This window comes from Musa acuminata, chromosome BXJ2-1, assembly GCF_036884655.1.
Source record: "Musa acuminata AAA Group cultivar baxijiao chromosome BXJ2-1, Cavendish_Baxijiao_AAA, whole genome shotgun sequence".
In the NCBI taxonomy this organism is placed as follows: Eukaryota; Viridiplantae; Streptophyta; class Magnoliopsida; order Zingiberales; family Musaceae; genus Musa; species Musa acuminata.
Window position 1 is genome coordinate 39,323,275 of NC_088338.1, and position 25,732 is coordinate 39,349,006.

The window sequence follows — 25,732 nt, forward strand, 5'->3', positions numbered from 1 at the left end:
TTAGGTTTAATGAAATATTATCTTGTTTCTATAGTTTCTTATCAAAATAATGCAGTAGCAATATGTGCCTCCTAATCTATTTGATTCAAAAATATACTAAAATGATTACAAGACATACTAACCAAAATATTTTATGATAATTTTTTGACATTAAAATTATTCAAACATCCAACTAATTGTGAAAGAAACAAACATATCCATATGATATATCACTTTGAGACATCAAGTAAAAAAGGATATTTTTGCATCCTTAACATCCTCCCTTCTTTTTTTCTTTTTTTTTCCGAACTCGAAGTTGCATATGTCTATTTTAAATGACTTCTCAGATTAATCGTAGCACTTACCATGACTTCAAGACAGAGAATTTAGATAAATATTAGAGTGGAAGCTCCTGATTTTTCAGAATCATTGATGTGGATGTACAAAGTGTCTAATATATTGTAGGATAATTATATGATTTAAAGAACTATTTAGGGATTTATTCATTGCTATTTGATGCATCAAATTTAAAGAACAAAATTTGATGCATGATTATATTTTTCACTTATATTTGAATGATTGCCTTTCTTATTTTGATGCATCATAAAATGGATTGCTTGCATGATTATCAAAGTAATTATTTACATGATCACATTTCTTATATGTTGCATGATTGCTTTGGCAAAGACCATTAGTTGGTTGATCCTGTTACCACTACAGCATTAATAAGACCTAACACAAAGAAAGCATCACATAGAGCATGAGGGGGCATGAAAATGTTGATATCTTCAACATTGATCCTTAGATGAGGGGGCATGAAAATAATATCTGTGGAAGCTATTTCAAATATTTAGATGAGGGATGGCTCGGGAAAGATTTAATTCCCTAGAACATTCTGATACATAAAAGGAGATTAACCTGAGGTAGCTTAAACAACAACATCCAAATTCACATGCAACTTTCTTGATGAGGGCTCAGATTGCTAATTTTCAGACAGACACCAAGTGGAGCATGAGAAAGATAAGGTGATGAAGACCTTTATTTGTTTGAAGCCAATAATGACAACGCAGGACATTGATCTATTTTATTCCATTAATTAGATGACAATAGGCAATTCAACACAATGACTTTGTCCAATATCCAAAAAAGAATTAATCTTAAAAGCATGAGCACAGAAGCTTTTCTATTGGCATCATTGTAATCCACCAATAAACCACAACACATGGGATCATGAGCTCTCCCCTGATCCAGCAAACTAGTTCATGGATGCCTTGGGCTCTTGGAAGAGGCACATTAGGTTATTTTTAGAAAGCAGATCTCAGTTCCGCCTCATTCATCAGAATCTCCATGAGCATCTCATTCCAGGTATCGATTGGCCCAGGCAAGCACCAATGAAGACAGTCATTCTGTAGTTTCTTACTGATATCGGGGTGGAATCTTCTGTAGGGTCCTGGATGACCATCAGGTCTCAGCAGTGAAAGATGATACGTATCGAGGAGTTTCACACGCAACCCATTGTTCGATCCTTCCTGGAAAGTCTCTAGCTCCACATTTCTCATTGTCGCATCCACTGGATCAGCAGTATATTCCCCTTCTTTGAAAGGTTCTGTTCTGTTGCAAATCCCCCCGGTGTTCCACTTCCCATGCTCAAAGTGGCTCGGAGTCCAGGTTTTCAAAACCACAAGTGGCTTGTGTTCTGAGGTGCTCATGAATTGGAAGACTAATCGAAGTGCTTTATGGTAAGAGTAGTCCATTCCGAGTTCCGTTAGCTTCTTCCCCATGCAGTCGTGGCAGCCAATGACTGTGTTGTTCTCCCAAAATATGGTTTCTTTGAGGAACCATTGCCCACCAGACAACATTACATAGTCGTATTTGTGATATTGGCTTGTCCAAGCATAATCGAGCACATCAAGATAAAGCTGAATATTGTTCTTGGACCTTGCTTCAGTAGATTTGATTAGGAAAGGAGCCCAAATTAGTCCAAGTGTGATGTTGTGCGAAGGAAGGTACCATGTTTTGGATTGAAATTTTTCGTCATGATAGACCAAAATAGCTTCTTCGACCTGATGATCAGAAATCAGATTCATAAGAGATAGATTCCATGAAGTTGAATAAGAGTATGCACAAAAGGCATTATTATGAAGAAAAAAAGGATCCAAAGTGAAATTTTGATATTAGGTTCACAGGACACCGACTAAGACATCATTTTACGCACAAATAATTAAGTTTTCATATTTCAGTAAAATCGGCATTTATTGCTTTATGAGATGGAGGCTTGTTTAAAGTACATGCATAAAGAAGCATGCTGAATGATGTTTATGCCTTTTCTTTCATTAGAAATTGAAAGCAGTGATATTTGGCATTACTTGTTATAAACTAAGTATTACCATGAGAGGCCTCAAAAAAATTTAGCCACTATGCTATATTATGATAAGATTGTTAGACACAAATGTTGAAAACAGTAATGTTTGGCACTAAGCAAGAAAAGCACCTTTGAGAGAAGACAAAGCAATGACTCCATCTGGTTGCGGAAGATTGAGTCACCGATAAATGCTAAAGATTTGCTTCTCATTTTATTCAAGAACTTGTTTGTATCCATCGGAGGCACTTCACAATCGTATGGTTTCCATCTCCAGTGAAGGTAGCCAGTATCAGGCCGACCATTCGTTAAGCAATTTTGAGGATTAGATATGAAACTGCAGCTTGAATTAGTGTATGGTGGATCAGAACTATCCTGGATCCATTTCCCAGAAAAAATATCACATGCTTCTGCATCACCATTCATTTAATATAAGATTAGTTCATGTGTGCTATCAAAATACAAAACTATGGAAAGAGATAAAATAAGGGGGGATCCAATTCCCAGAAAAAAGATCACGTGCTTCTGCATCACCATCACCATTCATTTAATATAAAATTAGTTCAGAAGAGCTACCAAAACACAAAATTATGGAAAGGGACAAAAGAAGGGAAGGGAACAGAACAATCAAGTTCAAATAGTGGATAAAGTTATTAGCGGCTGAGTGACTGAAACTAGTTAGAAAATTGAATTCAAACCTTTGGATAAGGAAGCAATATTTCCTTTTATCAGAGAACATAGTTAAATTTAAATTTATCACTTTCGTTTGCAACCAAGCAAGATGCTCAAGAAGATACTAAGTTTTCCTCAAAAAAAAAAGGATATGCTTAAGTTTATGAATTCAAGATACAAAGAAGTGCTGCATTAAATACTAAAAAGGGCAACAATTTACTTAATTATTAAGAATCCCAAGATGTGAAAAGGGTAGCAAGCAAACAGTATACCAAAATCTTGGAGTACAATCAGAAATACAGAAATAAATATGTATTCTGGGAATTACAAAGTTTGCAAAAAGCACAACCAGAAATAAAGACATAGGAAATAAGCAATTACGTAGCAAGAAAATAACTTTCTTTGCAATTGAACATAACGCATCAGTGAGAAGTAAAGGAATGGCTAAGAAACCACCATATCTTTCTTCGAGTTCCCAAAATTTCATTTCGAACTCACACCTTTCTTAGAAGGGGAGCTGTCAGAGGAGCCATAGGGGAAGAGGAGCTCATAGCAGAAAGCGAAGAGGAGGGACGACCCCAAGAGAACGAGGAGGAAGTTGTACAGCCTCTTATTGGTGGGAACGCCTGGTTCTTCTTCTGTCTCCGGCTCCTTCGCCTTGGCCATGGCGCTCTGGTCTGATGACAGATGAAGAGAGAGAGAGAGAGAGAGAGAGAGAGAGAGGAGGGACTTGTGGAGGAGGGTCGGTGGGCTGATGCCTAAAAAGGACGCGCGAGGGAAAGAAGCCAAAAGACTTCCTTTCACTTGTCAGCTCGTGTCTTTTTTTTTTCTTTTTTTCTTTTTTTTTTTTTGTCATAAGTGAAGACTAAAATGACTGAAATACGAATTAATTATTTTATTTTGGGTAAATTCTAAAACAAAATTATGTAAGTTTGGGGTTTTTGCACAGACCACAGCAAGTCCGAAAAATTTTTATAGAATATTTTTTTTTTCAGAAATGATCATTTTGCCCTTATCGATCACTACCCTTCGTCTGCCTCTACCCCATCACCCATCGCTCACCCGTCGTGGTCGATCGTAACTCTCACCCATCATTGTGCCTTTGCACGTAGGCTGGCAGACAACATCAATCGCGTCTCCTCTCTCCTAATTGTTTGTCGTTCTACGCACGAGCTAGTAAGCAACGTTAGTTGCCCCCCTAACCACCTACTCCTCTATGTGCAAGCTAGCAATATCGACCGCCCACCTCCCCTCCCCTCATTAGTTGCACCTCCTTGCATGGGCTAGCCTCGCTAGCAAGCAATGCCGACCGACCCCTCCTTTAGGCGCCTGCACGTCCGCACGTAGGATGGCAATGTTGACCACCCTCTCGCCTCCCCTAGCTGTCTGTGCCTCTGTACAAGGGTCGTGGCCAACCATAATGAAGGCCAACGAGCCGAGGAGCGAAGTGCGAGTGGAGACACGTTTAAGGCTAAGACAACAATAATTTTTTAAAAAATTATGGGGTAAAATAATCTTTTTATACGGTCAGGATGCTCTACAAAAAGAAACCTAAGTTTTTTTTTTCTAGAATTCATAATTTTAATTTTTATCTATGTTATTATTTTATCATAAATTTTATTATTTTAAATATAAAATAAATAGTGCATCGGACTCGCTTACTTAATATTGTAGATTTAAATTTTCACCCTAACAATTTTTGAAAGGTGTTAGAAAATTTAATCGGGAAAGAATTTCATTGTCGTTGTGAAAAATTGTGATCAAATTAGTTTTTAATAATGCTTTTATTTACCAAAAAATAAAAAAAAAATAAAAATCTTTTTTTTCTAATATTTCCTCACATGGTTTGCAATTATTAATTTATTCATGTTCAAAAAATTTGAGTGCTGTACATTTCACTTATGTCTCTTTGGATTGACACCACTCCTCTTTCCTATTAATCTAATCACTCCTCAAACCATATGGATGCTTTCATTAATCCTGTTATCACTGCTGGTGTTCTATCAATCATCATAGCAAGCCGAATACATGATCTACTTCTTAAGTAGAGTCCTCAGTGTCAGAGAGGTGTCGTAGAAGTCATGAAAGAAAATAAACAAGATAGAGTTGGATGCTGCCGTGCTCTATCGATCATCAATGTTGATGACCGTGACATGGAATCTTAATGCCCAGTGGTTTCTGGCTTTTGCCTTTTGTTTTGGCACATCAATTTTAATGTTTGATGTCTTTCTTCTTGTTGTTATTGTATTATTTATTCTTTGAGTTGGACACCGTAAAGTGTTTTGTCCTATGCAAAGCAAAAGATGAGCAAGTTGATCTATTGATTGACACACTTATATCATCTCACAGGCGATTGACGCTTCTAATCTTAATCTGCATTCCATATGATCTACTGATTGTATTTATTTATGAGACTCATCTGACAGGAACAGTTTCCACACGTTTCATGTTGTTGTGGAAATGAATACTTTTGGTGCCTCTTCCAGTTTCTCAAGTTCCAAAGTTCGAGTGTGATTCTGCCACAAATCTAATCGTTTCTCAAATCATCTCATGTAAAGGATGAGCATGAACTCTGCCTAGTAGGCAAAGGAACATCAAATGTGAGTGCTTATTGTTAGAAAAACTACAAGAGTAAAACCTCACAATGTCACCTCTTAATTCTAACATGTCATTGGTTATTGATTTAGTCTCGTTTTGATTCAATTAAATATTCCGATAGTTAACTTGTTTTACTTAATATAATGATAGAATCCTAAAGAAATTCTATGTAGATTGATCTTTAAGAGAGATCATTTCTTGAAATGCTTTAGGGGTTCCACCCTCTTAGAAGTCGGTCAAATAACTATAATTGTAGATAGATCTTATTCCGAAAGAGATGAAAGCTATATGCTTATATAGGGCTCCAAACCCTAGCCCTACGAGCTGCTTCCTAAGTGAGTTATCCATTTTACCTTCAACCCTAATCAACCAACCCAATAAAAAAGGAGCGACGATTAGGAAGCTCAAAGATCCAAATATTACTCTTCTTTATAGGATAGAGGTGGCTAGGTAAGATTTATTACAATTTCATAGAGTTTTATTAGCTGTTTTTTGGTTGAGTAAGACTCGACGCTGTTCGAGTCCTCTCGTATAACCTTTTTTTTTTTTATTAAGACTGATTTTATATATTATTTTACTGCAATTATTGGAGCATAATGATTCCATAAGGGTCGCAACATTATTGAATGGGACAAATGAATTAATTTGCAGCATCAGCTTCCATCGATGGACAAGCTTCGGATCCATCGAATGCTTGTGCATGATACATGTGATGACAACTCGGATACGCAGCCAAAGAAAACATGCATTATGATTCAGATCCGTCTTCTTCTTCTTCTTGTCCTCCTCAAGGTGACACAGGAAAAGACCAGTAGCATCCCAAGTTCTTCAACATTATAATATATTATATTTATTTATTAGTGAGTTTATATTCAAAATCATTTGTTAGTACCATAGATTATGTTATATCGTCGAAGATGAATCTGCATATCAAAGAGCAGTAGGGGTGTGCCTAACACAAACTCCTCTAAAGCTTCGGTGAAAGGAAAATGAAGACTTGTAAGCTTAGAGAGATCATTAAACCTCTTTTATTTCCATGTCTCAGAATAACCAAAGGATCCTTCTGTCACTGATAAAATGTTCAATTCGTCTTGATAAGGACTAATACTATTTTTAATTTAATGATGATGTGTTTGTAGAGTGATTCTATAATAATGATGAGACAAGTCTCTTCAAACGGTATTCACCAAGCTCAAACTACTGCTCTAACTTATCTTCTAGTTAGAATGAAAGTTATCAGATGTCGATTGTGCTGATTTGAGTTGTGCCTACCTAAATTTACTTTTCAAGGATAAGTTGATTAGGGCATCCCCATGGCCGATTGAAATCTACATATGATTAATTTCGATATAGATCGACAAGAATGAATGGGTGAGATAAGTACAATACGGAATAAAAAGAGAACTTTGTATATGAATAAATATAAGTATGTCATAACACACAGTAAAATTAAATGAAATTATAATCAAATAAAATATCAAGATTTATGCGAAAGACCCCTTCAACGTAAAAGGCAAAAGTCATGGGATAAACTAGAGAAAATCCACTATAAGAATAATGAATATATAAATCTCAGTTTCTTGCCCAAAAATCCAAGCAACAATCGCAAGAGAATAATTGGAATATAAAGATTACATCATTGTGCACAATATCCAAAATTTCCTCAAGTAATTATAGCAAGAGTTCACTGTAAATCTGATCTAACCTGAGATGATAACATTGCCTAGATGATTGAGAACAATCTCTGCGTTGTCCTTGTCTTCTTCTCTTTCCTTTTTTTTTATTTTTCTGCTATTTCCTTCTTCTTTTTTTCTAAGTCATGTTGCTATAAGTTTCTAGCCCTATTCACAGCCACTACTGCCCTCTTGAGTCAGGGTTTGAGTTAAATAAGAAAAGAGGGTTATGATTAAGTGGACTGTGAGTTATTAAACTCCACTATGAGCTGAATGAATGGGTTGTTTGCCCAACATAGTCATGAGCTGTTCTTGACGATGACGAAGATAAATTTCTGGAACTAAATATATAGTTAGATAACAATTCCTTTTCCTTGCATTATATGATTGTTTGTAAGAAATTCTTATATGAATTCAAATTTTAGACTGTAACATGCAGAAGAATATACAAACTTGGAATCCGGTGCTTTATAAAGCTAATTGGGCACAGCCCAAACTGGAAGGCCCACTCTAAAGCCCACGAAATGGATTCTATCCCATCCATCGTCCTCATCTCCTACTAAAACATCTCAACTCTGATCTGGATTAGTTGATCTTATAAAAGTATATAATATTACTAATATCGGATATATATTTATAAGAAATTATCATAGCCATTTTCTTAGGGGTCGAAATGAGCAAAGAAGATGTTAGTCTCAAGCGCATGTGTGGAGATCAGGTTGAGTCGGATCGAGTGGATGAGTCAAGATTTTTTATTGTAATTGTGATCCCTATACATGAGGAACCGCCCACCAATTAATTTGGTGAGCACCAATGTGATTAATTTGTTAGAGTAGATTAGTGTTAAGTATTAGTTTTACTAGAGTAAGCAAGAGCATGCCAAGAGTTTTTCGAGTGACACTGAGTTTGAGCCAAATTTCGACTACTTGAGATGGTCCAACATAATCATTGTCTTACAAAAAAAGGCCTCCCAACAACAACCTTCAAGAAAGAGAATGCCAAGAGTTTTTCGAGTGACACTAAGTTTGAGCCAAATTTTGACTACTTGAGATGGTCCAACATAATCATTGTCTTACAAAAAAGGCCTCCCAACAACAACCTTCAAGAAAGAGCATGTCAAGAGTTTTCCGAGTGACACTGAGTTTGAGCTAAATTTCGATCACTTGAGATGGTCCAACATAATCATTGTCTTAAAAAAGGCCTCCCAACAACAACCTTCAAGAAAGAGCATGCCAAGAGTTTTCCAAGTGACACTGAGTTTGAGCTAAATTTCGATCACTTGAAATGGTCCAACATAATCATTGTCTTACAAAAAGACCTCCCAACAACAACCTTCAATAAAGAGCATGCCAAGAGTTTTCCGAGTGATATTGAGTTTGAGCTAAATTTCGATCACTTGAGATGGTCCAACATAATTACTCTCTTAAAAAAAACCTCCCAACAGCAACCTTCAAGAAAGAGCATGCCAAGAGTTTTTTGAGTGACACTGAGTTTGAGCCAAATTTCGACTACTTGATATGGTCCAACATAATCATTGTCTTACAAAAAGGCCTCCCAACAACAACCTTCAAGAAAGAGCATGTCAAGAGTTTTTGAGTGATACTGAGTTTGAGCTAAATTTCGATCAGTTGAGATGGTCCAACATAATCACTGTCTTAAAAAAAGCCTCCCAACAACAACCTTCAAGAAAGAGCATGCCAAGAGTTTTCCGAGTGACACTAAGTTTGAGCCAAATTTCGACTACTTAAGATGGTCCAACATAATCACTGTCTTACAAAAAGGCCTCCCAACAACAACCTTCAAGAAAGAGCATGCCAAGAGTTTTTTAAGTGACACTGAGTTTGAGCCAAATTTTGACTACTTGAGATGGTCCAACATAATCACTGTCTTACAAAAAGGCCTCCCAACAACAACCTTCAAGAAAGAGCATGCCAAGAGTTTTCCGAGTGACACTGAGTTTGAGCTAAATTTCGATCACTTTAGATGGTTCAACATAATCATTGTCTTACAAAAAGGCCTCCCAACAACAACCTTCAAGAAAGTTTAGAGTACAGCAGCTGGAAGCTCTTCTTCCATTTTAACATATTAGTCTATTACAATTTGCTGTCAGCGTCATCAAGCTTCAATAAGAATAAAAGCAATGGTACATGGTGAACCCAGCTTATTGATCTGGATGCCCCAATCAACATAGATGTTTAGATATCTTAACAACACAATTAGAAAGATAAACTTATGAATTTAAAAAACTATTAGTTTTCCAACTTATAAACTGAACCAAAAGAAAAGTATATTCTCAAACTAACATCATTTATAACAAGTGACGATAACAGACCCTAGCACGAGAGTTGTAAGCGAGAAAGGGTGACAAGTCATGAAGCGAAATAGGCCGCCTATATACGATGGTGTAAGGTTGAGGTGATGACAAACCTTCGTGCGAAGGTTGTGTGCGAGACGAAGATAGGTCCAAATATATATATATATATATATATATATATATATATATATATATATATATATATATAATTTTTAAATTTATTAAAAATTAAGGAAAAATTTGTTAGGATGCTAAATGAGAAATTATAAAACAAAAAAATATATTTTTTTTCGAAAATTAACCTCAAATTAATGCGTTCGGATGGGTCGATCTCATTAATTTTGGAGATATTAAAGTATTCGAGTGGGTAGAGGACGACAACATTGACTCCTCCCATTCCTACCCACAAAAGCCTTTCGTCGGAAGCCAGGGAGAGCCGCAGATCCCGTTCCAAGTGGCTTCTCGACAATGATGCCTACCTCTGCTTCTTTCCGCTTTCGGAAGTTTTAGGGTTCTCCCATCGGCCACTTGCTCCGCTCTGATTCCTTCCTTTCCCTCGGTTCTCACGACCAACCACTTGCCCATCTCCTGCTACCCGGTCCTCTCCGTGGATTTCCGCCCTCGATCGACTCGTAGCCGGCGCGCCGCACCTGCTTTCTCTTTGGTTTGTTTGTTTTTACCTTTCCCTCTGTGATCCCCTTTTACTCTTATTCTAATCGAGTTTCCTCGCGATTGGCTCCGTCAAGACCAATCTTTGCTTGCGTAATTGGTTATTACGTGGAACTTTCGGTACTCAATCGTTTTTATCCCATTGGTTTCCGTTGGATCTTCTACAGAATGGGATTTTTTTCTCTTCTTATAGGGGAAAATTGGAATTTTTCGCTCCTGATTGAGCCCTAGAGTCGCCTTTTTGTGTCAATAGTCTCTACCTTACCTAATGGTTTGAAGGGATTTGCGATTTCTTTTCGATTCCGTTTTGATGGAGTTAGCACCGTTAGACTTACGATCTACCTGCATTACAAAAATTGATGCAGGGATTTCAGTGGAGCTCTGAGTTTTTGATACAGATGTGGATCTTTTGGCGGTAGTTATCAGATTGATCGGTTCACAAAATTTGCCTCGTCCCTGATGTTGAGGAACGCTTTCGCTAGTCATGGAAGGGCCAGCTGAAGTAAATGAGACATTTGAGAGCTCGGTCGATGCTCCTCATATTAAAAAAACAGAGAATGATCAACCACCGGAGCAGCCAAGCCCCGACAATGCCGCAGAAACACACGCCCCACTTGTCTCACAGGATGCAGAATGGGCCGAGCACTTCACCTGGCTGCAGACACCAGAGATGTTTCTTGAACGTATGGCTGGAGGGAGCTTAAATTGCGATCCACATGCACATTCTGGGCCTGAACCACATAGCTCAGACGCTCACTCTTTGAGCAACCAAGGAGAAATGGTGGAAGAGCTGACTCTGAATAACTATAAGAATCCTAATTTGTCTCTGGGCAGTAGCACAAGTAGTGGGGAGAAAACATCAGTCCGGATGGGCCTATGGCAGAATTTCACAAGACATGCAGGAAAATCGAGGGACACAGCAACCAGGAAGTCCTTGTCAATGGGTCATAATGATGATGTGGATAACAGGTTTCTGCCTCCGTCGGGCACACAGAGGCCTAGTCTAGCCACACAGTCAGAGCCAAAAGATTCTAGGTTCCCTGAGCATGTGTCTAAGATTGACAAGCATATCATCCCAAGTACTACTACAACAAAATCTCCTGCTGCAATCCGGACTAAGGTTCTCTCCGCATCTGGATTTCAACAATATTTGGTCAAGACTACATTGAAGGGTAAGGGAGTTGTATATAACCATCAAGAAAATCGTGATGAGCCTGGTGTTGTGATCTCTCGTCAAAATATTGAAAAGCCTAATGCCAATCTGAACGTGACTTTTAAATCTTCACATAGTCCTAGTTGTAAAGTGGATTCTATATCTTTCAAACATTTAGGAACTTCAAATCCCTATAGCGAAGGAATTACCTTGAGGGAATGGCTTAAACCTAAGCGCCACAAGATAAATAAGGCTGAGCGCATGCATATATTTGAGCAGATCCTGGATTTTGTTGACATCTGTCACTCCCAACTTCTTGTTTTGCAGTATTTACGACCATCATACTTTATCAAATATCCCTCCAATCAGGTTAAGTACATTGGGTCCTTTGTTCCTCAGAGCCAGATGGAGTTACCAGATTTAGTAATGCAAGATATTCACCATCTGGATCATCAGTCAAAAAGAAAGAGGTGTACAGACCAGGACAAGGAGACTCATGAAGTTTCGGTGCTGAAGCTTCAGAAATTTCGTGATCATAATAGTGACAGTAATGAGCATCACACATATCCTTTTACGGGTGGTTCTGTAGGAGATGATCAAGGTGAAGAAAAGGAAGCTGATAGTTTTAGAGCAGGAACTACTGGCAGTGCTTTCAGGGCAGTGAAATTGGAGAAATGGCATAAAGGTCATAACGTGAATTGCAGTCCAGGTATATCTAGTTCTATCAGCCAGCAATCCATATCTGAGCTGGTGAAATTGGAGGAGAAGTGGTATGCTAGCCCTGAGGAGATAAATGATTATGTGTGCTCCTCTGCATCAAATATCTACAGTCTTGGGGTTTTTCTTTTTGAGGTGAGAGGAGACTATGTTAAAAAGTATTTAGTAATCATTTTTATCTAGTATGAGACTTTGCTACTGAATCAGGCTTTTTACCTATGTGGTGGCTCTTTGTTCCTTATATTATTATGTTGCTTCCACTGTGATCTGCAATTTACTACCTGAGATGTACATAGTTGTTTTCTATGCAACATATGATTACCACTCTTTGGTACCTTTGGTTTTCTTGTCTTCAAATATTTCTCTTGTTTGATTATCTGCTTCTTTTGACAAGTTTGCTTCATACGCCATAATGTTAGAGAAAAAGCCCTTAGCATTTTTTTGCATTTTTTGGCTCACAGATTTCAAGTCTCAATCATTGGCATTCATAGAAGTATATTGAGCCGCATACAGTAAGTGAGAAGCCAAAAGTTTTGAGATACATAAGAATATCAAAGTTTAGGAAGCTTTACAAAAGAAAATTTTTAGAGGTAATTAATCCTGAGTTTATCATTCACAAAATTTCAATCACAATAACAAAATTTTCTCTTTCTTTTTTCCTTGTGGTGGGGTGGTGGCAATCTAGAAAAAAAAAAAGAGCAAGAGGCTTCTCTCGAAGAACGTATGCCATTTCTCATAAAGAAGTTGTCACCTTTTCCAATGGGCCCCTTCCATCGTGGTAGTGTTTTAGCCGACCTGTCAAAAACTAATTTTGTTTCAGAAACCATGGACCAGAAATCAACAGCCTGTTTAAAGAAAATGAGCTCTCTGATGCTGAATGTATTCTCAATAAGCTTTGGTCTGGTTCAGGTCAAGTTCAATCCTTCCAAAGACTTGAAAAAGATTTGTGATTCTGTAAATGATGATTTTGGTAAAATGATGATTGTTATTTGCATTCTTTGGTACCTAGTTTATTATTTTACCTATCAGTTATTTCCAAGTAGTTTGGAGCATGATACCTTAATGTCATCGAAGGAAGGCCATATACATGGGTGCTATTTGGAAGGCTGTGAAGCTTTTTCAGGCACGAGTACAATGATTTGATGAGATCGTTATTCATTTTCTTTAAAGCAACTTAAGTATATTCATGGAGGGTGAGCCTTTGCAACCTAGGAGACCAAAGTTCAAGTCATGAAAACAGCCTCTAAATCACATAGGAGATCATGGTTCGAGTCCTGAAAATAGCCCTCCCTATATTTAGAGGTAAGTCTGCATACATTAACCTTTCCGCACCCTGCATTGGAGGGAGCCTTGTGTACTGGGTATGATCTTTTTTAACTTAAGTTTATGTGCATTGAATGGTTAGATACTTGCAATGTTAACCTTGAACAAACACAATTAAGCTTTTTGCCAAGGAATTAGAAAGACAAATCTACATTTGACTGCCTCCATCAAATATGAAAATTTGTCTGTGCTTCAAAAACGAAATGACTTTGGACATATTTTGACTCACAAAAGAAAAAGAAAAGAAAATGGGACTTGGTTTGGTGAGATTTGTCTGAAAGTCACCTGTGAGCCTGTATTGGTAGGAGCTTCTTGCATTGGGTTACCTTGGACTTAGAATGGTGAGATATCACCTGCAAATCACAAAGACAGCTTTCAGCCGATATTTAGGATCATTGGAATATGATGTCTCTATTAAAAGTTAATGTATTTGGGAAGGAATGGGTTCACTATTGACTGCACAAAATTTGAACCATTCAATATATTAATCTCAAGACGTCCATCGCTGTCACTATCTTAGACTATTAACATGGTTTGATTTTGGACTTCTATTGAGATCTATTTGAGTCAGAATTTGGTTGTGGTTGACACATCTAGGCAAGGTTTTGAATGTTGTAACATACCGGTATACCGATTAGCTGTCGGAATAGTACGTACCGAGCGTATCGACACATGATACACTAAGGTGTACCAATGTACCACCCATACCGATCCTCTATCGGACTAGTATGTATTGCTCATACTGATCCTCTATCGGACTAGTATGTACCGCCCGTACCGAGCGGTACGATACGGTATTACAAACCATGCATCTGGGATTAAAGGAGAGAATGTGATGTAGGAGTAAAGGAAGCACCCAGAGAGAGAGAGAGAGAGAGAGCGCTGGAGGAGATGAGAGATGAGGAGACAAGAAGGTTAGGATAGAAGGAAACAAGAAGAAATCTTCAAACTTTTTTCATCACTTGTTGCACAATAGACCCCTATGGTTAGTTGTTGCTTACTACCTATTATTGGTTGGTTAGTATTTTAGTGTCTAGGTTGTCCCTTGCAATAGGTTTTCAAATGGAGTGTGATATAGAGAGGTGAAATGGAAAAATCTAGGCATGAAAAGAAATTTTTTGCTAAATAAGCTTTCTAAGATCCTAATTAGACTATATTATTTAATAGTTAGATAAATTATTTTTACCCTTAATAATAACTCCATTCTTTTGGTTATTCACCAAATTCAGTTAGTCCATTGATTCCGATCTAACCAATCTACCTTAAAACAAATACGATGCCCCATCGTGAACCTGATTCCACCCTTGTAAACCTTGATCCATTGTGATGTCACCTCTCTTAGGCCATTTGCATCAAACAGTAGAGTACATTAAGCTTTTTTACTGTCAGGCATGAGCTCCATCACAAGGGGGTCAATGGGTTTTTATAAGTGGGAAACATATTGTCACGGACTTAGCTGGTTTTGCTTAGGTCGTGCGGCACCTTTGCGTGCCCGTTCGGAAAGGGTCAGCCTTCCCGAAACCTCTTACGATCCCTTATGGATCTACAAGAAAGAAGACAGGTTAGGGGAAACGTTTAACTCGGAATCCCACAAATAGTCATTTCACTAAACACTTGAGAGGCAATGCAAATTATAAACATAGACTTTGTAAGCTCTGAACGGTCGGACGACAAAAGATCCAAGGTGGTTCGTCGCGACTAAAAGTTCCCACAAGTGCCCACATGACACTACTGCGAAACAAAACAGCGAACCAGCCAGCCTTAGACACTATCCCAGAGGCCCATCTAATCATGTGCCACCTGGGTAGCTCCTGGGTATTGTGCTGGTTAACACTCTGCACCACTATGCAGAGATAGAAAACTCCCAAAATGGTTGTCTGGATGGTCTGTTTCTAGGTAGTTTTGCCTCTGCGCGCGACTGCACATAACTTGCATTTACAAGCTTGAAACAGTCGCAGAAGCCAATCAAAATGAGGCTGCCAAGCCTTCTGCAAGCCCTTTACATGCTGTGCAAAGCATAAACAAAACTGAAAGACACAGACATGCACAAGCATTACATTGAACACCCTGTCTACTGTTATGTCTATGACAGTATGGTGTTTTAAACTTCATAAAATTTTAGAGTACAGCAATGAGGAAATTCTGCTGCAATTCTTTGCCATTAACCGAGCATGGTCTATCTGGTAGTTAGCATAACTGGTGTACATGTTGACAATCAAGCACAATGAGCCACTATGGGAATTGTGAATACCATTTATTTGTTGAAGTACTGCAGGGAACAAGTAGATCAGTGATCTGTAGACATACATATCTGTTGACGCTGATGATATCCATGTATGCAAATGTATGCATCTAAAAAAGTGATGCTATTATTTCAGGCTATATATGATTATTAAACAAGTGTTGCTTCTTTTATTTCAGCTATTATGCTGTTTTGAAACATGGGAAGTGCAATCTGCTGCAATGTTGGATTTACAGCATCGGATTCTTCCACGAACCTTTTTGTCAGAAAGTCCCAAGGAAGCTGGCTTCTGTCTTTGGTTGTTGCATCCTGACCCATCTTCTCGGCCAATGTCAAGGTGAGGCCAGCCTTTGCTCTGTGGGAACATTTGAAGTCAACACTCGCACACTTTGAGACATCTTGTTTCTGTTCTGTACTTTTTTATGAGATATCTTCTCCATTTTCTCTCATCTTATACTACTCTGTCAATGTACATGCAAGTACACCTGCTGCATAAACAAAAGGGAAAATGCTTTTTTTTTCGCATAGGTTTGTGAGAAAGGTAGAAAATGCTTAACTGATTTTTTTCAGTAAAGGAAATCTCATATAGATTGTACAAAATGAAAAGAGGAAAAGAGACAGATATTCATATCATCAGGAAGGTCCTTCCCTATTCCTGGCACTGAGATTTCCTGCCATTCAGACCCTCCTGCACTGATAATGAAAATTAAATCTCCATCACATTATTAGTTCAAAATGCTAAATTTGTTGTCCATTCACCTGATGAACAGTAGTTTGAGCAGTTTCTTCTTGAAGCCGGAGACTGATTGTTTCTGGTTGGCCTTGACTAAACTAACCCTCTTGTTCAAGATGGATATGTTTTGATTGAAACTTCAAATCTTAATCTAAATTTTGGATATCCTTTGCTGATAACATCTAACCATGGTATCTAAGTTGAGAAAGATGTGTTATTATGTCACATTGATACAAGGTCTCATATATTCTATACTTATCATGAGTTCATGTGATCTAAGATAGTGCGGCTTTACCTGTTCAGGGATATTATTCAAAGTGACCTGTTAAGTGAACGTAGAAATTTTCCATCATTAGATAACTCATCGGCTTTGATTGAAGAGGAAGATGCAGAAGCAGATTTGTTATTACACTTTCTCTTATCTTTGAAAGAACAAAAAAAGATGCAGGCCTCAAAACTAGAAGCACAACTTAGTTATTTAAAGGCAGATATTGAGGAGGCTGAACGAAGGCTCATATCAAAAACACAGTTATTTTCTGATGACAGAGGTTTCCGATCAAAATTTATAGAATCATCCAGCACTTACTATAGTGAAAAATCTGTTGGTAATGCTGGAGCAATATCCACGCTATGCAAATCAAATAAGTATGAGGAGAGGTTAATGAGGAACATTGATCAGCTTGAAAGTGCATACTTTTCCAGGTGCTCGAGGATTGGAACACCTGAATTTATTGCTGCAATGCGTTCTGACTATGATGTTCTCAAGATCCGTGATAGATGCTCCCAGCTCCTGAATGATGCTGATGAAGCAACTGATCATCTAGGAACCTTTTTTGATGGTTTATGCAAGTTTGCTCAATACAGTAAATTTGAAGTTTGTGGAAGTCTGAAGAATTTAGACATCGTCAACTCTGCAAATGTCATTTGTTCTTTGAGTTTTGACCGTGATGAAGACTATTTTGCTGCAGCTGGAGTATCAAAAAAAATTAAGATTTTCGAGTTTGGTGCTCTTTTAAATGAGAGTGTTGATGTTCATTACCCACTGATTGAAATGACTAGTGGATCCAAGCTCAGCTGTGTATGTTGGAATGATTATATAAAGAATTATTTGGCTTCAACTGATTATGAAGGCATTGTTCAGGTCTGTTTCCTGATGAACTTGCAATTATTTACTGTTTTTGCTTATAAAGCTGTAGCAATTTCTATATTTCATTGTAATTATGATTGCAAGGTGTTGTCAGATCCTCGTATCCTACTGCATCATAATTACTATGGCTGCATTTGAGTTAGCTAAATTGCTAGTTGGTGTTGCTTATGACCTCAAGTTAAAAAAGCTCACATCTATTGTAGTAATTCATTTGAGATCTTCCATACTTTAAAGGAAGGTTTTGAATACCGTACCATACCGATGTATCGAGCTTTGCTCAGTACGGTACTGTGTACCAAGTAATACACCTAAAATACATATCAAACCCTCCGAAAATACCTGAAAAATAGAAAAAAAAAGTTAAGATAGGGTTTTTAAGTTAGAAATAAATATATATTTAGTATAGTTTTAGCAAAACTAATGTAAATTAGGTAAGAATAATGTGACACATTTTTTTTCAGACTTTGAGGAGTAGTCTTTTGCAAGGTTCACAATTTCGGTCCATTCCGGATCGTCTTTCTATTAATATTGAATTATCTATAGAAAAATTTATTTGAATTGTTAGATTATTTTGCATACAACTTAAACTTTAATATTCAAATGAATTAAGTAATCACATATTTGAGAAATTTTAAGAGAGAGAGTGAAATGGATTGAAATAGGGGGGAGGAAAGGGTTTAAAAACCCATGAGGAGGGCTCCAACGGTCAATTTGATCGTTGGAGTATTGTTACAGCTAGTAACGGTCGGTTTCGATCATTACCGCTCGGTACAAAACGGTAACGGTTGATTTCAACCATTACCGACCTGTACCGAGCGGTAATGGTCGAAACCGACTGTTACCGCTCTGTACAGCCCCGTATCGTTCGATACGTATCATTGATACCGCCCGTACCGGGTGGTACATTACGGTTTTAAAAACACTGCTTTGAAGTGCAAACTGCAAACTATTACATAAGTCATTTCTCGGTGTCAATTATATACAGGTAAAGTTACATATTACCAGATAACGTATGTCTTGTGATTTTTTTTATTTTCTTTTTTAAGAACAATTCCAATTTCATGTGGTATTTTAAATTCTGTTCTTCATTGCCACCATCTTCTTCTGCTTTGATGATTAACCATGAAAACCATCCTGTTTAATTAGGTGTTGTTGCATATCATGCTAATTTGCGTAATAAAAAATAGAGGTCTATACTATTGTTTTAGGCCATGTGCTGCTCACTTGGAGCCTCAATATTTTTGGGCTAAATTTTGGTTTTGTTCAGAAATATAATGAAATTAATGAATTACTTACATATAGGAAGAAGCTTTGGAGGTGCATTATGTTTCTATCCTGTTGAGTGTTGTAATTGTGAAAATAATATGTTTTGTTTACTTTCTTTGGATGAATAATGCAGTTTAAAGGTATTTAAGCATATGGACTTCAAGTTCAATGCTCGCCGAATGTGTTTCTTTTTGCAGTGCTACTTGCTAGTCATCAGAAGGTTCACACTTGGAGATACATAGGTGTGGCAGTGGTTAGGTTGGTTCATATTGGTGGGATGATAAGAACAAATATGAATTACCTGAAACTAATCCTATCCATACAAGTTTTGAGTCAGGTTGTGTCAGGTTGATCTATTTGGTTCGAGTTAGCAAGTAGGCCATTATTTCTTTATATTCTGGGGAAAACATCCGGATCTGGTTCGATTGAATATTGCTATCATGAAATTTATGCTTGACCTGGACCATACCCTATGTGTTATTGGGTGGAGTTCTTGAAGACTGGACCCATAAATTGACCCATCAGCTTGTGCTGAGATTAAGGTTTGCTAAACCAACCGGTGGTCTGGTGTGTGTGTGTGTGTGTGTGTGTAGGTTAGGGTTTGGGATGCCTCTACTCCTTACGCTCGCCAGGAGGTTGCACTGCCATTGTTTGCTGCTCGACGGCTCACTCTAGTATGCCTCCTCTACCTCCTCCCCCTCTTCTTCATTCTTCTTCTACCACTTCCTTTTTCCTTTTCTTTATCTTCTTTTTCCTCTACTTATTCTAATCATTTAATCGTTGGCTCATATCCTTTAGATAGTTAATTTCACAAACAGGACTCTAGGAAGGTGATCTAGGTCCCTTGGGCATTCTCAGAATAGCTTGAGGATTAATCAGTCATCATAAAACAAAATGACCATCTACAAATTCTTGCTTTCCTTGAATAGATAACAAATTTTTATATTGTCAGTAATTCCCCTATTTTCTGAATTTTCAAGTATTTGAGGTTCTTGGAGTGATTATTAATGATGATATTTCTCCATCCTGGGGTAGCCAGTGTTCAGAAGCACCTTCGGTGCTCAAGACTGAAGCCCTGCCTGACCTAGAAAATGGAAGTCATTCAAAGATGAATTTTACTTAGTCATGTAATATGCACTTTTAGTTACTGCACCTTGGTCCATGAATCCACCCCAAAGGAAAATGGAGGTTGTCTATGCTCGGCGGAGGTCATGTCATCCATACCTAATGACCCCGTTAATAAGGTAACCACTAATAATTAGTTCTCATAACCAATACTCAAGGGTGGTGGAATTGAATATACATTAGCTCCAGATCTATTTCCTTCTACCCTCTAGAATTATTGAAAATTGTTTTTCCACCTTATAATATTTAAAACCTTTCAGTTTAATAGTCCATAAGCCCTCTCTGGGAATAAGAGCCACATCCTTTGCTCGATAATCTGAAATAATAAACACCATCTTCCATTTCTGACACAAGGAATTCCTCCTGAGACTCCATACCTTACAAAGGACATCCATCAGTGAGACACATGCTGAAAGTAACAAAGATAACGAAGGCCCTTATGTTATTGGCTTCTCAAGGCCACAGGGATTGACATTGGTATGATCTACCATGTCTTCCCATAGTCTGAAATCATCTAGGATAAAACCTTGACTTTTGAAATTCCGATCATCTAAATACATGATGTGTGAGGCTATATGTCTTGCCTAACATGCAGAGTTGACAGCTTTCTGAGAAGGCAAGGAGTCCACAAAGAGGAGATGAGAGGAAGGAGTGGGTTGCCATCCTCTTTCAGGACACAGACACGGGAGAAAATATATAGGGAAGCCGAGCCACCAAAAGGGAGTGAAGACTTTGGTTAAGTTTTGCTCTTAGTAAAAGAATTTAAATAATGGTTCCATCGTTCCATCTTGGATTTTCTTTTCTTTTTCCATTTTGCTTACTGATTCTCTTATCCATGAATAATTACTACAGCAAAACGAGTAGGTATCAATCAGGAAAATGACTAAGGTCTCATGCTTCCTCATTTCTGTTGGTAAAAGGTCTTCAAGGTTTAGGGTTCAAGGTTTCAAGTTCAGAAGGGTTCTGAGATTCAGATTTTGGAAATAGAGATTACAATTTAGAATTTAGGGCTTCAGGTTTCAGGGGCTTCTTGCTAAAATCTCTTTCCATTTCATTTCTTGTATCCTATAGTGATGTGATAAGCCATAATTTCAAAAGTCAATGCATTTTGAAATTTCTAGACATTAGTTTCCATGCTGATAAGCTATTATGTGGGTTTTAACCATGGACACAGCAAATATTATCAGTTTACTGATCTTTGATGTTAGGAAACTTAAACAACATTGAAGCTTAAGTTAATTTTGTTAGCTTTGTGAATCGATTAGTCTCGTTCTATTTTGTGTTAATCATCTTGCTCTCTGTCTTGAGCTTACTAGTGGTTCATGATCTGTTTTTAATGGTTTTCTCTAAGTATGCAATGTTGGACTTAATTTAGTATCAAAGAAAAAAATGGTTTATTAGTCAACAATGCAAAAATTCTAGTGGTTTGATTAAGCATCAATTCTATCAGGGCTGTTACGTATCATTTGTGCCCTTCCATGAAGTCTTTACTTGTTTAGCCAGAGTTCTGCTCCATGACTGTGCACTTAAATTGTACTTTACGAAACAGGTTTTACAATTTACTGCTTTCATAATATTAAGGATCTTGTAGAGTGAGGATTTAACTGCCATAAGGTTCTGATAGCAAAAAAGAAGGAAAAGTGATGATTAATCAGTATATATTATTTCTTATGCTTCGACAAAGTCCCTTCTGCATCCCCTCATATTATCTGGTCACCCCCCTTCTCATGTTTGTTCGAAACCCTAAAACTTTATGGAACTTAGACCCTCATGTTTTTTAGTTTAGTGCCTGGACCATTGGATTGGCAAGAGCCTTATGCACTGAGCAACCCTTTTTACTGAACCAGTCTGGTTTGGCATTTGAACTTTTAATCCATTCAGCCTATAACAATTCTAAGACCCTACATTTTATAATTTATGCACGAAAATTTGCTGAAACTCTATATGTTGAGTCTCAGTTTATACGTTCTTGTCCTTGTCAACACACAATTTTTGCAGATCAAAATTAAGCTATCATCATTTAGAAAACCTTAAAATGCTTTGTTTTTTGGCAGAAAAATTCTTTGTTTGTTACTAAGGTAGGTTATTGATGAATAAACTTGTCCTTGAAAATTCCAAGCTATTTGCATGCATGAAATTATTGATACTCACAGCATTTTTGGTCCTGTAGACAGACAAGTACTCACTCTGTTTCTTGTTCTTTGTTTGTATCCTCTACTTCTATTATCATGGAATTTCCTTTCTGTCAAACTATACTTGCAATCCTTTCTAAGTTTTCTTCAAAGGTTATGTGATTTGATTGTGGCATTACATGCAGTTGTGGGATGCAAGCACCGGGCAAGGATTCACAAAGTTTGCTGAGCATAAAAGACGAGCATGGTCTGTCAATTTCTCGGTTTTGGATCCAACTATGTTGGCCAGTGGAAGTGATGACTGTACTGTGAAAATATGGAGTATCAATGAAGTAAGCTTTCTGAATAAATGTCTGAACCCAAGCATTAGGCATCTGAAAACTTAACTGAAAATATCAAGTATAGAAACAGATATCTGTAAGCACATAATATGTGATAATTACAAAAATGTGTTGTGTGTTTGTTTTACTCTAGCAGCGACTGATGTTATATTTGTATATGGCAGAAAGGTTCTCTTGACACTATCAGGAATGTGGCCAATGTGTGTTGTGTCCAGCTTTCACACTCGTCTCATCTCTTGGCTTTTGGCTCTGCCGATTACAAAATTTACTGTTATGATCTAAGGAACACTAGAATTCCCTGGTGTACTCTGTCCGGACATGGAAAGGCCATCAGCTACGTGAAATTCTTAGACTCGGAAACAATTGTTTCGGCATCGACCGACAACACCCTTAAGCTTTGGGATCTCAAGAGAACAAACCCAAGTGGCTTATCCACCAATGCTTGCAGCCTAACTTTAAGTGGTCATACAAATGAGAAGGTATGCTTCATCATTATTTCCATCTTTAACTGCCTAAAACACTATGTACCAATGACGATCATAGTTGCAATTTGATATTTATCATGTTCTCTGCAGAACTTTGTTGGCTTGTCTGTTTGTGACGGGTATATAGTGTGTGGTTCAGAGACAAATGAAGTAAGTTGCATTTTGGTTGCATTTTTCTTATGAAAAATTTCCCCTTATTGTTCTATATTATTAAGCAAGAAGAGAGAATATATAATTTTTTATTTCAGAAATATGAAGTTACAAAACTCTAGGCTTTGTGCATCGTGGAAAAGGGTTTTGGTTTAACTGTTGCAAGTTCATTATCCCATTCCCACATTCAAATGTGGTGATTACTTAATTATGATTTTTGTGCATCACAAAAAGGTTATTTGCTTATGATAGCTTGTTTTTTCTGGTTCAGCATATTGGACATGCTTTTATTTGACATGTTGTAATATATACTTATTACAGGTATGATTTAAATGTGTTATTAGGGTTTCACAAATAGTTGTCCAGCTATACATGAACTACTGTATATGAAGTTCATGAACTACTGTATATGAAGTTGTACATGTGATTTTGTATTCACTTATCTCCTATTTATGGATATTCCAACTGGAGGATGAATCTCGAGTGAGAGAGCCTAGCAAGAACTATCAACTAAAGCACCAAATTTGCTGACCCTGGTGCCCCTCTCAATTAGCCATTATAGGAGCTGTTTGATGTTAGGGAATTTAAATTTGTACCTAAAGGCAGAGACTTCTTAAAAGTAGGCTCTCGGTTCCTGAATCTTGTACATTTGTTAATTTAGATGGAAGTCACTTATGCCGAACTCAAGTTTTTTTACTTCCTCTGTTTATATGGCTTCACTTTCTTTTGATGCACTTCCTCCACTTCTTTCTTATCAAAACTTCTGCTGATTGTTTAACCGGAAGTAATTGGATTATTTTCCTCCCTGGAAGTGGAGGGCAACATTACCTCTCATTAGTAATTATAGGTGTAAAGGAAACATATAACAACAACAATAACAAAATCGTAAGTCCCAACTAATTGGGATCAGCAACATGGATCTATTTGGTGTTATATAAAAGAAACATAAAGGTAAAATTATTTTTTAACTGGCAACACTTGTTAGTTCCTTGATTTTGACTTTGGCCTCTTAGGGTGATGTCTTTTTTGGGGAAATTGGCGGAATAGAGGGAATATACTTCTTAAGTCTTTCACCTTAAGTAAATCAAACTGTGAAAATACTTTTGACTTTTCACTTAATGCAAACCAAACAGCCAGTTGGTGTAGATCGCAAGAACACAGCAAAATTTGGAGAAGAATATGTTTCTACGTTGATTCGTCCTGATCACATATTATGTGCTTCTCTTTCTTTACTAGTTGGCTGTCCAATGTCCTGTCTGTAATGTTGTTCAGGCTTCTGCTTACTATAAGACACTCTACTAATTGGCTGTCTAATTTCTTTTCTGTAATTTCCTCCAGGTTTATGCTTACTATAAGACATTTCCCATGCCAATGACTTCTCACAAGTTTGGATCCATTGATCCAAATACGGGACAAGAGACGAGCGATGATGATGGACAGTTTGTCTCAAGTGTCTGTTGGAGAGGGAAGTCAGATATGGTTATTGCTGCAAATTCCACAGGAAGAATAAAAGTGTTGCAGCTGGTTTAAGAAAAGTTGCAGGTAGCAATGAGCTGGCAGTCTCAAAACATTGGTGATGCTTATATGACAAATTATGTGTGGTTTCCTCACCTGGCGCCAATCTCAAAACTGAGATCAGGTACCAAAGCTTCAGATGAGAAATAAATTCTAAGCTGTGCGGACCCAGTGCTCCTGAGATTTAGGTACTAATTACCCTTAAAGAACTTCCACAGTTATGAGCTTTTACCCAAAATGTTTTGGTTTTAGTAGACAATTTGTTGCATGACCAGGAGATTGCAACTGTCATCATCAACCAAGCCCGGAGTTGGATCCTCGGTAATTTTTCTTTCCACTATAAGTTTCCTCCTAAGCGGATAATTCAAGATCAAGATTATTAGATGAATCAGATGATATACTTTTGATTATATATATATAATTATAATTATAATTGTGGATGACAGGCACAATCAATTGATTGATGGACACAAAGTGGCCGCCATTAGAGTATTCCAAAGTTCGAATGCTCTGTAAGGCTGGCTGTCGATAGTAGGTTATTGCTTATGCTGGGAGAGGCACATTCCTTGCTCTTTTGAGTGGGAATGAGGGTGTATAAGATTGTGTGTTTTCTGAGAATTTTGTACATTGTGTACTATAATTAACTGCTAGTGATTCTTTCTTACAGAATATAAGGTTAGATGAAAACGGGATATAGAAAACCCATTGTGCTGTATCTAATGGAACAGTTTTGATGTTCTACTACGTGGATGACATTGTAGACAATATTCGAGTTCTGATTAAGAATCATGTTTACTGATGACAGTCTCTTGTTGTAGAAATATCTACAGAAAGCAGCACCTCATTTTTTTTTTTTTTTTTTCGTGGGAAATGTAAAGGTCTGATATGGTGAGTCTGTTGGCATTTCATTTTTCAGATGAAGAAGATACATCAAATCCTATAATCTTGTTCTTACCCAAAGCAAAATGATGTATGATCTACAGACTTTCTCTTACCTCTTTGGTACATCATTTTATTCTGAAAAGCTGCTAAATAAATTAGAATATATTCATATGAATCTCAAGAACGGGCTAGAAAATTCAATGTGGATTCTGCTTTCGCTGCCTTCCCTTTTCTGATGTGTCCCATCATGCTTTGTT

At 37.3% G+C, this 25,732-nt stretch overlaps 2 protein-coding genes across 3 annotated transcripts; one reads left to right on the top strand and one right to left on the bottom strand.

The window, feature by feature from the left end:
- Nucleotides 1–1,038: 1,038 nt before the first annotated feature.
- On the bottom strand, nt 1,039–3,744 carry LOC135599187 (protein trichome birefringence-like 26). Its single transcript, XM_065094033.1, has 3 exons — nt 3,511–3,744; nt 2,471–2,748; nt 1,039–2,042 (listed from the first exon to the last, which is right to left on the bottom strand). Exons 1-3 carry the CDS (start codon nt 3,674–3,676, stop codon nt 1,284–1,286), a joined length of 1,203 nt encoding a protein of 400 aa, XP_064950105.1. The 5' UTR covers nt 3,677–3,744; the 3' UTR covers nt 1,039–1,283.
- Nucleotides 3,745–9,983: 6,239 nt separating this feature from the next.
- On the top strand, nt 9,984–25,397 carry LOC104000689 (protein SUPPRESSOR OF PHYA-105 1). 2 transcript variants are annotated; one of them, XM_018827819.2, is made up of 10 exons: nt 9,984–10,259; nt 10,630–12,269; nt 15,879–16,036; nt 16,736–17,573; nt 22,288–22,434; nt 22,608–22,922; nt 23,019–23,078; nt 24,417–24,781; nt 24,869–24,914; nt 25,040–25,397. In XM_018827819.2, exons 2-8 carry the CDS (start codon nt 10,749–10,751, stop codon nt 24,606–24,608), a joined length of 3,231 nt encoding a protein of 1,076 aa, XP_018683364.1. In that variant the 5' UTR covers nt 9,984–10,259; nt 10,630–10,748; the 3' UTR covers nt 24,609–24,781; nt 24,869–24,914; nt 25,040–25,397. The 2 variants fall into 2 exon arrangements, with proteins under 2 accessions (XP_018683364.1, XP_009421072.1); XM_009422797.3 differs by having other exon boundaries at nt 24,417–24,914.
- Nucleotides 25,398–25,732: the final 335 nt, after the last annotated feature.

Coding starts and splice junctions, on each gene's coding strand:
- LOC104000689 (XM_009422797.3), top strand. CDS start 10,749: ATGGAAGGGCCAGCTGAAGTAAATGAGACATTTGAGAGCTCGGTCGAT. Junction 16,037..16,735: donor TCTTCTCGGCCAATGTCAAG/GTGAGGCCAGCC, acceptor TTACCTGTTCAG/GGATATTATTCAAAGTGACC. Junction 22,435..22,607: donor AAATATGGAGTATCAATGAA/GTAAGCTTTCTG, acceptor TGTATATGGCAG/AAAGGTTCTCTTGACACTAT.
- LOC135599187 (XM_065094033.1), bottom strand. CDS start 3,676: ATGGCCAAGGCGAAGGAGCCGGAGACAGAAGAAGAACCAGGCGTTCCC. Junction 2,749..3,510: donor CAGCTCCCCTTCTAAGAAAG/GTGTGAGTTCGA, acceptor ATGGTGATGCAG/AAGCATGTGATATTTTTTCT. Junction 2,043..2,470: donor TGCTTTGTCTTCTCTCAAAG/GTGCTTTTCTTG, acceptor TCTGATCATCAG/GTCGAAGAAGCTATTTTGGT.